The sequence below is a fragment of the Electrona antarctica genome (genome assembly GCF_951216825.1).
Source record: "Electrona antarctica genome assembly, chromosome: 10".
Lineage (NCBI taxonomy): Eukaryota > Metazoa > Chordata > Actinopteri > Myctophiformes > Myctophidae > Electrona > Electrona antarctica.
This window is the reverse complement of record NC_136791.1, coordinates 1,843,674-1,858,553: the sequence shown is the minus strand read 5'-3', so window position 1 is coordinate 1,858,553 and position 14,880 is coordinate 1,843,674. Positions and strand designations below refer to the sequence as shown.

Here is a 14,880-nt window from a genome sequence, read left to right as displayed (position 1 = left end):
AAGAGGGCGGTGCTTTTCCTTTGTTTTGCCAATGGGTTCCCAGATTGTTTGATTGGTGACACGTGTTCATTGGACAGCAGGTTAGCCTATAATCATCTGCTGAGACCGGCTGAGACTCTGTAAGTACTCTAGCATTTGTACGTAACCTAAACCCAAAACATTTCTATGAAAAGCAGTAACTAAATATGTAATATAGTCTTAACTCTTAAGTGTGCCTATTTGATTCATGGTTACTGTAAAAATTGCCAAACCGTTTTGCTGGCTTATATAGAGAGTTAGAAACAGTTTAACCTAGCTAGGACAATTCGGCATTTAGCTACAAACAACGATCTGCTGTGAAGGTTTTGGTACTGTAGACACAGCTAGTAAAGCAATAGGTTTACCAATGACAGCCAGCCACTGTAATAAGTTAGATTTATTGAGGCTGGAGTGGAGAAGATAATTGTAAACGTTGTTGTACCTGCTTGTTACGTCCCGATATGGCGGTCTAGGCAATGAATCGTCGGACCAAATACATGTAACCGGGCTCTAAAGGGACAATATAACATATCCAGTGAAAGAATGGAGGAATTGATTGAAATATTTATTAACAGTTTGCAGAATTACAGTACATTTCAAGCACAACAACTCAATACAAAGTCTGTTAACTGTGAGTGGACGACCCAATAAAGCATTACACTTGTTTACAAGAGGGTCCACCTTGTTCAATTCATAAAAAAAAAAACAACTGATGGATGAAATGAACAAGAGTTTATTTGAACATGTTTCTGAACAAAGCCAGGGGAACAAACTGGTGAGTGCCAAATCAAAATAGCCTACCATAAAACAACATACTGTCAACTGAAAAATGTAAATAACTTCTAAACCTGCTATACACAAACAAAAATACAGAGGGTGGCACTCACACCTAACCTAATGTTTTTAACAGAAAATAACTACGTGTTGAAAATGTACATTGTACAGGGTACCCTAGCTCTGGTCCATAGCCTTCTACTGCTTCTGCAGGGCAGAATCGTAGAAGCAGTAGAAGGCTATGGACCAGAGCTAAGGGTACCCCAGCTCTTACCTAGCTTCCCTGAAAGAAACAATTTAGTGAAGGCTGAGACACAAAGCCTGTACAGTGTACTATGGTTGTGTACAGTGTACACAACCAGAGCCGTCTCTCTGACATGGTGGAAGGGACAGGGGCTGTGATTGCAAGTGTTGACCTTTATTTAACCAGTAAAAACCACATTGAGACTGAAGTCTCTTTTATACAGTGTGAACTGGCCAAGAGAAGAGGCAACATAAGTGACACAGCTCTGCCAGTAACAATAAATACAAGACAACAACAAAAACAGGACAAACATACAATGCTCATAATAAATACAGAACCCATTACTGAAGAAGCTCAAAGGGAGAAGAGGAACGTCTAGTAGTAACACAACCAATAAAGACTAATCAATAAAAACGATTAAAGCAACTGTGGCGACTGGCTCAAGAGGTAGAGCACGTCGTCCAATGATCCATGGGTCGGCGGTTCGAATCCCGGCTCCTCCTGTCTATATGTCGAAGTGTCCTTGGGCAAGACACTGAACCCCAAATTGCTCCCGATGTGCTGGTTGGTACCTTGCATGGCTTCCGCCGTAATCGGTGTATGAATGTGTGTGTGAATGTAATGCACAATCTATGTAAAGCGCCTTGGATAAAGGCGCTATATAAATGCACCATTTACCATTTATGAAATTTGCTAGTAAACTAAAAAGAAAGAGCATTTGCTATACGTCAAAGCTCCAGTGTTTGGGAAGTATGTGCCCCATGATGGCAATCCTTTTAACCCATTCTGACCTGAGATCAGATTCTAAAAATGTCTTCTACATCCTGACAGTTTTCTGAAAAAGCTATGTTTCTATGTCAGTCGTCAGTCATTTTTCAAAAATAGCAGACCTACAAGCTCATAGCGCGCCACTCGGTGGCGCGCTATGAGCTTGTAGATCTGCTATTTTTAAATAGCTAAAGAATAACATAATGCTAACACCAAAAGGGGTTCCCGCCCAAAATGTAAAGCTCACTAGGGGAATCACAGCAGCCAGTTTGAGTCTGGTCTGTAGGTCATTCCAAGACCAGGGTCCGAAATAAGCAAGGTTTTTTCCCCAGCCTCAGTACACAGGTGCTTCTGGGACATTGAGATGATTGGTTGACTGATTATTGGCGGACCAATGAGATAGTGAGGCAACACAAAATGTGGCACTCCTCAACAGCTCAATAGCATTGCTACAGCAACTTTATTTTCTTACTGCACATAATACTAGTAATATATTATGTAAAATGTGCTGTCTGGTACAACCTATAGGTAGTACCATTGCTATATGTCGGTGACAGTAAAGGCTCATACATAGTCTGGATTTTCGGTGGTTAGGTGACCACCGAACTACAACATGACGTCACGAGCCGCGGTGAAGAGCAAACCACCGCCACCGCTCCAGCCCTTCTCTCTGTTTTTACTCACCACCGCTCAACGTTATTTGAGCTCCGGTGGTCAGCTCACCACCGGAGCGGTGGTCAGCTGACCACCGCTCCGGTGGTGAGCTGACCACCGAAAATCCAGACTATGAATAGGCCTTGAAGCAACAGTTTATCCACACTGTGACTTGAGTGAAAATGGAACAAGCACTTTTTTTTTGTTTTGTTTTTTTGTTAAGAAAATGGAAGGCAGTGGTGAAGAAGATCTGGGCACATCTCAGGCTCACTCCCAGGAGGGCTTAAGAGATGTGAAGGGAAGGTACAGGGCGCTGTTCAACTTAGTTAAAGGTGAGTAAGACAGAGATGTGAAGGGAAGGTACAGAGCGCTGTTCAACTTAGTTAAAGGTGAGTAAGACAGAGATGTGAAGGGAAGGTACAGGGCGCTGTTCAACTTAGTTAAAGGTGAGTAAGACAGAGATGTGAAGGGAAGGTACAGAGCGCTGTTCAACTTAGTTAAAGGTGAGTAAGACAGAGATGTGAAGGGAAGGTACAGGGCGCTGTTCAACTTAGTTAAAGGTGAGTAAGACAGAGATGTGAAGGGAAGGTACAGGGCGCTGTTCAACTTAGTTAAAGGTGAGTAAGACAGAGATGTGAAGGGAAGGTACAGGGCGCTGTTCAACTTAGTTAAAGGTGAGTAAGACAGAGATGTGAAGGGAAGGTACAGGGCGCTGTTCAACTTAGTTAAAGGTGAGTAAGACAGAGATGTGAAGGGAAGGTACAGAGCGCTGTTCAACTTAGTTAAAGGTGAGTAAGACAGAGATGTGAAGGGAAGGTACAGAGCGCTGTTCAACTTAGTTAAAGGTGAGTAAGACAGAGATGTGAAGGGAAGGTACAGGGCGCTGTTCAACTTAGTTAAAGGTGAGTAAGACAGAGATGTGAAGGGAAGGTACAGGGCGCTGTTCAACTTAGTTAAAGGTGAGTAAGACAGAGATGTGAAGGGAAGGTACAGGGCGCTGTTCAACTTAGTTAAAGGTGAGTAAGACAGAGATGTGAAGGGAAGGTACAGGGCGCTGTTCAACTTAGTTAAAGGTGAGTAAGACAGATGTGAAGGGAAGGTACAGGGCGCTGTTCAACTTAGTTAAAGGTGAGTAAGACAGAGATGTGAAGGGAAGGTAGAGGGCGCTGTTCAACTTAGTTAAAGGTGAGTAAGACAGAGATGTGAAGGGAAGGTAGAGGGCGCTGTTCAACTTAGTTAAAGGTGAGTAAGACAGAGATGTGAAGGGAAGGTAGAGGGCGCTGTTCAACTTAGTTAAAGGTGAGTAAGACAGAGATGTGAAGGGAAGGTACAGAGCGCTGTTCAACTTAGTTAAAGGTGAGTAAGACAGAGATGTGAAGGGAAGGTACAGGGCGCTGTTCAACTTAGTTAAAGGTGAGTAAGACAGAGATGTGAAGGGAAGGTACAGGGCGCTGTTCAACTTAGTTAAAGGTTAGTAAGACAGAGATGTGAAGGGAAGGTACAGGGCGCTGTTCAACTTAGTTAAAGGTGAGTAAGACAGAGATGTGAAGGGAAGGTAGAGGGCGCTGTTCAACTTAGTTAAAGGTGAGTAAGACAGAGATGTGAAGGGAAGGTACAGGGCGCTGTTCAACTTAGTTAAAGGTGAGTAAGACAGAGATGTGAAGGGAAGGTACAGAGAGCTGTTCAACTTAGTTAAAGGTTAGTAAGACAGAGATGTGAAGGGAAGGTACAGGGCGCTGTTCAACTTAGTTAAAGGTGAGTAAGACAGAGATGTGAAGGGAAGGTACAGAGCGCTGTTCAACTTAGTTAAAGGTGAGTAAGACAGAGATGTGAAGGGAAGGTACAGAGCGCTGTTCAACTTAGTTAAAGGTGAGTAAGACAGAGATGTGAAGGGAAGGTACAGAGCGCTGTTCAACTTAGTTAAAGGTGAGTAAGACAGAGATGTGAAGGGAAGGTACAGGGCGCTGTTCAACTTAGTTAAAGGTGAGTAAGAGAGATGTGAAGGGAAGGTACAGGGCGCTGTTCAACTTAGTTAAAGGTGAGTAAGACAGAGATGTGAAGGGAAGGTACAGGGCGCTGTTCAACTTAGTTAAAGGTGAGTAAGACAGAGATGTGAAGGGAAGGTACAGAGCGCTGTTCAACTTAGTTAAAGGTGAGTAAGACAGAGATGTGAAGGGAAGGTACAGGGCGCTGTTCAACTTAGTTAAAGGTGAGTAAGACAGAGATGTGAAGGGAAGGTACGGAGCGCTGTTCAACTTAGTTAAAGGTGAGTAAGACAGAGATGTGAAGGGAAGGTACAGGGCGCTGTTCAACTTAGTTAAAGGTGAGTAAGACAGAGATGTGAAGGGAAGGTACAGAGCGCTGTTCAACTTAGTTAAAGGTGAGTAAGACAGAGATGTGAAGGGAAGGTACAGAGCGCTGTTCAACTTAGTTAAAGGTGAGTAAGACAGAGATGTGAAGGGAAGGTACAGGGCGCTGTTCAACTTAGTTAAAGGTGAGTAAGACAGAGATGTGAAGGGAAGGTACAGAGCGCTGTTCAACTTAGTTAAAGGTGAGTAAGACAGAGATGTGAAGGGAAGGTACAGGGCGCTGTTCAACTTAGTTAAAGGTGAGTAAGACAGAGATGTGAAGGGAAGGTACAGGGCGCTGTTCAACTTAGTTAAAGGTGAGTAAGACAGAGATGTGAAGGGAAGGTACAGGGCGCTGTTCAACTTAGTTAAAGGTGAGTAAGACAGAGATGTGAAGGGAAGGTACAGAGCGCTGTTCAACTTAGTTAAAGGTGAGTAAGACAGAGATGTGAAGGGAAGGTACAGAGCGCTGTTCAACTTAGTTAAAGGTGAGTAAGACAGAGATGTGAAGGGAAGGTACAGAGCGCTGTTCAACTTAGTTAAAGGTGAGTAAGACAGAGATGTGAAGGGAAGGTACAGGGCGCTGTTCAACTTAGTTAAAGGTTAGTAAGACAGAGATGTGAAGGGAAGGTACAGGGCGCTGTTCAACTTAGTTAAAGGTTAGTAAGACAGAGATGTGAAGGGAAGGTACAGGGCGCTGTTCAACTTAGTTAAAGGTTAGTAAGACAGAGATGTGAAGGGAAGGTACAGGGCGCTGTTCAACTTAGTTAAAGGTGAGTAAGACAGAGATGTGAAGGGAAGGTACAGAGCGCTGTTCAACTTAGTTAAAGGTGAGTAAGACAGAGATGTGAAGGGAAGGTACAGAGCGCTGTTCAACTTAGTTAAAGGTTAGTAAGACAGAGATGTGAAGGGAAGGTACAGGGCGCTGTTCAACTTAGTTAAAGGTTAGTAAGACAGAGATGTGAAGGGAAGGTACAGAGCGCTGTTCAACTTAGTTAAAGGTGAGTAAGACAGAGATGTGAAGGGAAGGTACAGAGCGCTGTTCAACTTAGTTAAAGGTTAGTAAGACAGAGGCCAGTCTATGCTGTAGTCAGTATTTTTGAGTGGTGCAACCACTCCAAGGAACAGCAATGTCCGTGTTGTTCACCTATGTGTTGTTCACCAACCGCTCCAAGGAACAGCAATGTCCGTGTTGTTCACCTATGTGTTGTTCACCAACCACTCCAAGGAACAGCAATGTCCGTGTTGTTCACCTATGTTTGTGACTATGTATGTTTGTGTGTGACTCATGTGTGACTCATGAGTACCAGTAGGGGCGCTGTTGTGCCAGAGACAGAGAGATAGTATTGCACTGTTGACTGTTAATTACAGAGAGAGAGAGAGAGGTGGGGGGTGGAAGGGGGGGAGTTGCACCACTCAGTTCACACGGGTGTGATTTTTTTTTTAGACCTGTTCTTTTTGGTACCACTGACAGTTGTGCTTTCTTGTATGTTTGATCTGTGTTTTCCAGAGAACAGAGATGAACTGATGAATCTGTCCAGCGATCATGGGCTCAATGAGGTTATGGATGAGGCATCCGGTCTTTATTCACATGCAGGTAGGTCCAACATCACACATCCGGTCTCTATTCACATGCAGGTATAGGTCCAACATCACACATCCGGTCTCTAGTCACATGCAGGTATAGGTCCAACATCACACATCCGGTCTCTATTCACATGCAGGTATAGGTCCAACATCACACATCCGGTCTCTATTCCCATGCAGGTATAGGTCCAACATCACACATCCGGTCTTTATTCACATGCAGGTATAGGTCCAACATCACACATCCGGTCTCTATTCACATGCAGGTATAGGTCCAACATCACACATCCGGTCTCTATTCACATGCAGGTATAGGTCCAACATCACACATCCGGTCTCTATTCACATGCAGGTATAGGTCCAACATCACACATCCGGTCTTTATTCACATGCAGGTATAGGTCCAACATCACACATCCGGTCTTTATTCACATGCAGGTATAGGTCCAACATCACACATCCGGTCTCTATTCACATGCAGGTATAGGTCCAACATCACACAAAGTCATATTAACCCATTTAGGCCTGACCTCGAAATTTAAAAAAAGTCTTCTAAATCCTGACAGTTTTCTGAAATACCTCATGTTTCTGTATCAGTGGTGCTCAATATTTCATGTCAAGGACCCCAACATTTTTATTTAACTGGCCACCGACACCCATCTGAAAATATGTTTTTCCAGCAACCCCCCAGAAGCAAAGATTTGAGTTAAAAACGTTGGCTCTGAAAGAAAGATTTGTGCCACATTTTCACGATTTTTAAAAAATAGCAGACCTACAAGCTCATAGCGCGCCACCGAGTGGCGCGCTATGAGCTTGTAGATCTGCTATTTTTCAATAGCTAAATTAAAACATAATGTTTACAACACCAAATGGGGTTCCCGCCCAAAAACTAAACCCCTATATACTTTTTTTGGTCAAATTCTACAAGCACACAACACGTCACAACACATTGTGAGCTTGAGGTTCTGCTATATTCACAAACATTTCTGTCAAATGTTATTCTATTTTTTGCAGAATGTTAACATGCCCAGAATAGGGTTTCTAGGCTTCATGTGTACTCTTACAGGCCAATGTCTACAGGTGTGGAGAGAGAGATTGTGGTATAGCTGTATATAGTTAATATTCGAGTGGTTTCGGATTAACAATTTCAGGTCATTAATTTAAGCAGGGACATGCGATGCGAAAATGTGATGGTCCGACATGCGCTGCTCCCGTGCTTGCGATTATGGTTAGGTTAGGGATTGAGGTTTCGGATCAATAGTATGTCGGAACTAAAGCCTGTACCCCAGTCACCTGTCTCATCACAGTATGACACCCACATTAGTAAACGTCACCCTCTGGGACATCACATCACCATAATCAGATGATCATCATATTAATAATAGCAGCAATAACTAAGAAACAATGGAAAAGCAAAAGGTCTTCTATTATTATTATAATAATAATAATTCAGTTCACTCTTTTTCCGTATTTTTTTGGTTGCACTTGCACATAAGTTAAATGTGTCCTGGAAGTCCCATCCTAACTATTTGGAGCAGTATGTGCTTTTAATAGCATCGCCCTTAGAGATAGGGTGAGAAGTTCAGTCACGCGAGAGACTCGGAGTAGAGTCGCTGCTTCTTTGCCTGGAAAGGAGCCAGCTTAGGTGGTTCGGGCATCTCGTTAGGATGCCTCTCGAGCGTCTCCCTAGGGAGGTCCTCGATGCACGTCCCACTGGGAGGAGACCCCGGGGCAGACCAAGGACCACGTCCCACTGGGAGGAGACCCCGGGGCAGACCAAGGACCACGTCCCACTGGGAGGAGACCCCGGGGCAGACCAAGGACCACGTCCCACTGGGAGGAGACCCCGGGGCAGACCAAAAAGCAAAGTAAAGTAAAGTTCTTTGTTTACCCAGGGTGAATGGACTAAGCTCGAGATGCTTGTTTACAGCCAGACCCTGCTCATAGAACATTTCATGGTAGGGGTTCAATGCCTTGCTCAAGGGCACTTCAGCGGTGGTAATTTTAACGTGCCGGTCCGGGGATTCGAACTGGCGACCTTCCGATAACAAGACCGCTCCGCAAACCGTTCGGCCACCCCTGCCACCAAGGATCACGTCCCACTGGGAGGAGACCCCGGGGCAGACGAAGGATCACGTCCCCCTGGGAGGAGACCCCGGGGCAGACCAAGGATCACGTCCCACTGGGAGGAGACCAAGGCGCAAATGGAGGGATCACATCGACTCACTGGCCTTATAGCGCCTCGGGACCCCCCCCCCAGGAGGAAGTTACTAATGTTGCTCTGGAGAGGGAGGTCTGGAGCTCTCTGGTGGAGCTGTTGTCCCCGCAACCCGACTACGGATAAGCACCGGTGGTTGAAGGATTTATATATGGATGGATGGAGGTGCTTTTAATACAGCTTTTATTTTATTTTTTTAATTCTTTATTTACCCAGGGAAGTAGCTGAGCACAGGTGCTCATTTTCAGCAACGCCCTGCACATAGAAACAGACAGACAGACACACACACACACACACACACACACACACACACACACACACACACACACACACACACACACACACACACAGGTTGGGGGTTCAGTGCCTTGCTCAAGGGCACTTCAGCGGTGTTGGGTGAGTGATGACAATCACTTTCCTGCCCATCCGGGGGAAATGAGGGAAACCTCAATGTCTCTCGAGAACAAATAAAGGTTTGAATGAATGAATGAATTAGTTTGTATTTACTAAATAAATAGCTAAATAAATAAGTTACAGTATATCTTACAAAAGAAAAGCCTTCCGTCTTTGACTCATGTGCATATTATGTCTGGTAATTGTTCCTTCTTCTAATGTTCCTTGCCAGGAGCTTCTGCTCAAATACAAGCCCTGGATGCCCAGCTACTGGTTGTGATCACAGACCTGTTGCAAGAGAAGGCCAGCCAGCTGTTTGTCGAGGGCAATGCTTTTGACTCGTCTGCCTTTGCTGAGCACCTCGTGAGTGTAATGAGTGATTATGATTATGTGAAGTAGATTTCATGAAGAAACAAAGTGGAATGTCCGCACACGATATATCTGCTCCCCTTTTTATTACAACCTATAAATACAACAACGTTTCGCCCCTCCGGGCTTTCTCAAGTAACGTTGTTGTATTTATAGGTTGTAAAGACGGGGAGCAGATATATCGTGTGCGGACATTCCACTTTTTTTTCTTCATTCAGTCATTGTTTGGGTCCAGCACCGTATTCTGAAACTGGGATGTGCATACCGTTTTCCTGCTTTACAAGTAGATTTCACTAATGTGTACATTTCACATAACCATTATTCACACACACATACCGGTACCCGTGCTGGCGGATGTTTATCTCGTGATTGTCTCTTTATCCGAACAGCTGAACTTCATGGGATTTAACCGACTGGAGGATGAGGATGAGGAAAATGGAGTGGCAACTAATGGCCGTCTGCCCCAAGACGCCTGGCTTAGGGTCGCCGAGAGAGCCCAGTGCTGCTTCAAGACAGCTCCAACCTTCCATTACATGTGAGTGGCCCCATCACTTCACCTGCTATTGTTAGGAAAGCGGAAGCAAATATCCCATTTCAACCTACTTTATAGCAATGTATATGTTGGGGAAATAATGTGTTCCAGACTCCCTTTTAATATGTTATTAGGGTAGGACAGGCTCAGAGGCAAAGGCTATGTTTTTGCTTGTGTGCGTGTGTGAGAAGTTCAGTCACGCGAGAGACTCGGAGCTTCTTTGCCTGGAAAGGAGCCAGCTTAGGTGGTTCGGGCATCTCGTTAGGATGCCTCTCGAGCGTCTCCCTAGGGAGGTCCTCGATGCACGTCCCACTGGGAGGAGACCCCGGGGCAGACCAAGGACCACGTCCCACTGGGAGGAGACCCCGGGGCAGACCAAGGACCACGTCCCAATAAGACAATCTGTTATACTTATGGTGGGTGTATATACTGTCTGTTTCCATTGTTCTGGATCTGTCAGGATGGGTTCATTCGTGGCAGAGCCCCCTCCTCCAAAGCAAAGGGTGGAGCGCCAGAAGAAGGCACCCACTAAGGAGGCCCAAAGGACCATGCCAGCACAGGTAGATTCGTTTTGGTTTTTTGTGTCAATTAACATACCGTTTGGTGCAGTGTTGTTCTCGTCAACGGAAACTAAAACGAAATATGTTCGTCAACGCCCATTTTTCACCGCACGAAAACTAGACTAAACGAGACAAAAACCCACGTGTATGAACAATAATTGGACTAAATCATTATGCAATTTCGTTGATAAATAAAGACGAAACGAAAATGTAGTTAACAAAAATAAAGACTGAACTAAAATCTGTCTTCATTTCGTTCACTAACAAAGACTAGACGAAATATATTTTATTTATCGTATCATTTTCTACCTGTGAGCGCATCATGCATGTGCCACGCACGCACGCAGCCACGCGCACACACTAGAGTTGAATGGACATGCATGCTGTGCTCAGAACAGCTACAAAAGTTACTAAACTACGGAACGCACTGGTGCAACTCACATCTATAACATTGCTTATTTTCTTTCTGAATAGCTAACACTATTATCTTTGATAACTGAAAACATTCAGGATGTTATGTTCTCAAAATATGGTTCATATACATGGAAATATTGAGAATGCTTATCGTGTGCAAAGACAACTATTTAGTGCTACAACATAACTAGGGTAAACTAAGGTAAACATCAGACCTAGTCATCTAACATCTAAATAACAAGTATAAGTATTTTGAATTAAAAAAATCACCCGTGTGAACTGAGTGGTGCAAATCACCCCCCCCCCCTCTCTCTCTCTCTCTCTCTCATTAGCAGGCAGCAGTGCAGCACTATCTCTCTCTCTCTGTTTCTGGCACAACAGCACCACTTTTGGTACTCATTGGTACTGGTGCTCATAGTCACATAGTCACACACAAACACGGTTGAACACGGACATTGCTGTTCCTTGGAGTGGTTGCACCACTCAAAAAAAATCTATATTACTGAAAATCAACTCATTTAAAGGTTATGTAAATTACACACACACTCGCTGAACAGTGGATCATTGACAATAACCCATTATTCAGCTCAGCATGTACAGTAATTGTAATTTATTGAGACTCACTTATGTCCAAAAGATACATTACAGTAGATGTTATTATTCAAGTCTACAAAGTTAATGCATCTTGTCCATTTTCTTGTCTTCAAGTTGAAGCAAATGGAAGAGTCTCACCAAGAGGCCACCGAGAAGGAGGTAGAGAGGATTCTGGGATTCTTGACGAGTTACCATGCGGAAGATCGTGAGTTCAAACTCCACAACAGGAATAATAACTTTCAAACTTTCAAAGGAATAATAAGTTTCAAACAGACAAATGTCTCATTTTAATGTTTCTGTCAATTTGCAGCAACTTCACCCATATCCTACTATGAGTTTGTTATTGATCCCACGTCGTTCTCACATACAGTGGAAAACATGTTTCACACATCGTTCCTCCTCAGGGTGAGTCATCTGTTTAAAACCCATTTTGACCTGAGATCAGATTCTAAAAATGTCTTCTACATCCTGACAGTTTTCTGAAAAAGCTATGTTTCTATGTCAGTCGTTCTTCGTCGATTTTTGAAAAATAGCAGATCTACAAGCTCATAGCGCGCCACCGAGTGGCACACTACGAGCTTGTAGGTCTGCTATTTTTGAAAAATAGCTAAAGCATAACATAATGCTAACACCAAAAGGGGTTCCCGACAAAAATGGGTTTGTTACAGGTACAGTAAGATAAAGTAAACACTAAACACCACCCCTGATGCTTTTTATTTTCTTTTGGTTTTCATCTTCTTGGCGGTTTGCTTAATATTTTTTCCAGTTAGCTGCATTGCTCTGAATGAGCAGAGATGGAAGCTTGAGGATATTGTACATTAATAACCACATCATGGTTGAGTGGTGTCCCTCAGGGCTCTAGGCTAGTGTATAGTTTCTGTTTTCTGTTATTGTGGGGGAAACAGATGTTGCGATGCGCTGTGAGTTTGTCCATCGTCTATTTTCAGCGAAAGCTTTCCTCACACGGTGGAGGCTGGGGTTATGTGGAGGCTGGGGTTATGTGGAGGCTGGGGTTATGTGGAGGCTGGGGTTATGTGGTTAATAATGCATGTGTTTTGCAGGATGGTTTGGCGAAGATGTATCTGGACACAAACAAGTTGCCTTGCATTGGTGAGAAAAAATGCTTGTTGTTTTCCCCCTTCTTCAAAAGTTGTCAGAATTTGTATAATTCCGAGTGCTAGCAATTAACTCAATTCAATCAGATAAATGGACGAACTGATAAGAACCAGAGAGATACAGGGCAAAGGAAAACGCTAGCCCCCCCCCACACATATGCACATACGCACGCACACACGCACGCACGTATTTTTGGCTGGTTATTACATTATTGCCTGGGTAAAAATATAGCAGCCAATAATGTAATATCCTTTCCCATCTGTGGTATTCTCTCTTGCTTCCAATAAAGATAAGTAGAGTGGTTGGCTCGATTCTCACTACTGGTGAGGTGCTAGTTTCACTCCTGTGCCTTGCTTGCCTCCGTGCAGTGGCAAATTCAGGTTTCATGCTAATATTAAGCATTAACAGATTGCTGTCTGTTCATTCATATCGTGTGTGTGTACGTGCGTGCGTGTGTGCGTGTGTGCGTGCGTGTGTGTGTGCGTGCGTGCGTGCGCGCGTGCGTGCGTGCGTGCGTGTTTCAGCTCCTGGGACAGTGGAGGAGGATCATGGTGACGTTGGAGAATCAGCCTTCCGTAAACAATGCATCATGTCCATCAGCATGCAGAGCTGGAAGGTGAGGAACTGTGGGCCATTATGGACCTGCTCTAGACCACTCTAGAACCACTGCTCTAGAACCACTGCTCTAGAACCACTGCTCTAGAACCACTGCTCTAGAACCACTGCTCTAGAACCACTGCAGTATAAACAAACTATTCACTTGGGTTAACCCATTTAGGCCTGACGTCGAAATTTAAAAAAAATCTTCTAAATCCTCCAGTTTTCTGAAATATTTTTCAAAAATAGCAGACCTACAAGCTCATAGCACGCCACTCGGTGGTGCGCTATGAGCTTGTAGCTTGCAGGGGTCTGATCTCAGTTCCTATTGTTCACTGTTCATCCTCACAGTTGGTATAACATTGCAATTTGAAACAAACAAACAGTAATTTTTATTTTGTCATCTTCCTTAGGACATAATTGAAGCTTTTGAGATCACAGTGCCCATGATCCCAGCAAATAAATACCAAAAATGTTGAATGTTGAACTTCATGTTTTTTTGTTGTTTTGTTATTGTTAGGGCTGGACAAAAATATATCAAAACTGTTCTGTAGGATAATCGATAATCGAGAAGTGGGGTTTTTGTGATATTGTTTTATTTCCAACCCCCTGTATTATTTTTTGTTGTACAATGGTGGTGTACAAAAATAGTGAAAATAGCTGATCTACAAGCTCATAATGCGTAGCATCGCGATGCATTGTGAGCTTGTAGATCTGCTATTTTCACTTTTTGTATTTTTCCTTTTTTTCTTACTTACTTACAAATGTGCTCTAAGGCATCGATAAGGTTCCTCCACCTATCACGTTTTTTGGCAAACACCCCCATCTCCAGCAGCTCAGCCTCTACAGTTCAAACACCCCCATCTGGCAGCAGCTCAGCCTCTACAGTTCAAACACCCCCATCTGGCAGCAGCTCAGCCTCTACAGTTCAAACACCCCCATCTCCAGCAGCTCAGCCTCTACAGTTCAAACACCCCCATCTCCAGCAGCTCAGCCTCTACAGTTCAAACACCCCCATCTGCAGCAGCTCAGCCTCTACAGTTCAAACACCCCCATCTCCAGCAGCTCAGCCTCTACAGTTCAAACACCCCCATCTCCAGCAGCTCAGCCTCTACAGTTCAAACACCCCCCTCTGCAGCAGCTCAGCCTCTACAGTTCAAACACCCCCATCTCCAGCAGCTCGGCCTCTACAGTTCAAACACCCCCATCTCCAGCAGCTCAGCCTCTACAGTTCAAACACCCCCATCTCCAGCAGCTCGGCCTCTACAGTTCAAACACCCCCATCTCCAGCAGCTCAGCCTCTACAGTTCAAACACCCCCATCTGCAGCAGCTCAGCCTCTACAGTTCAAACACCCCCATCTCCAGCAGCTCAGCCTCTACAGTTCAAACACCCCCATCTCCAGCAGCTCAGCCTCTACAGTTCAAACACCCCCATCTCCAGCAGCTCAGCCTCTACAGTTCAAACACCCCCATCTCCAGCAGCTCAGCCTCTACAGTTCTGTGGCAGATGATCTTAGGTCAGCCTTGTTTCCTCTCTGGGGGCATTCGAAGTACGTTGTATTGTTCTTTAAATCGTTAGGGGCAAATGTTATTTGTGATATTGATTTCTAAGTCATATTGTCCAGCCCAACTTTAATTGGTTTTTCTTTTGTCAAATATTGAATAATAAAATAGAGAAACCAGGTGTTTTTTT

General features: G+C 44.3%; 1 protein-coding gene across 3 annotated transcripts; it reads left to right on the top strand.

Moving 5' to 3' along the window:
• LOC306931607 (non-structural maintenance of chromosomes element 4 homolog A-like) lies at positions 1-14,880 on the top strand. 3 transcript variants are annotated; one of them, XM_079513053.1, is made up of 11 exons: positions 1-119; positions 2,682-2,790; positions 6,317-6,403; positions 9,237-9,367; positions 9,763-9,908; positions 10,366-10,465; positions 11,588-11,678; positions 11,784-11,878; positions 12,535-12,583; positions 13,114-13,205; positions 14,022-14,880. In XM_079513053.1, exons 2-11 carry the CDS (start codon positions 2,685-2,687, stop codon positions 14,796-14,798), a joined length of 1,674 nt encoding a protein of 557 aa, XP_079369179.1. In that variant the 5' UTR covers positions 1-119; positions 2,682-2,684; the 3' UTR covers positions 14,799-14,880. The 3 variants fall into 3 exon arrangements, with proteins under 3 accessions (XP_079369179.1, XP_079369178.1, XP_079369180.1); XM_079513052.1 differs by having other exon boundaries at positions 14,019-14,880; XM_079513054.1 differs by having other exon boundaries at positions 13,600-14,161.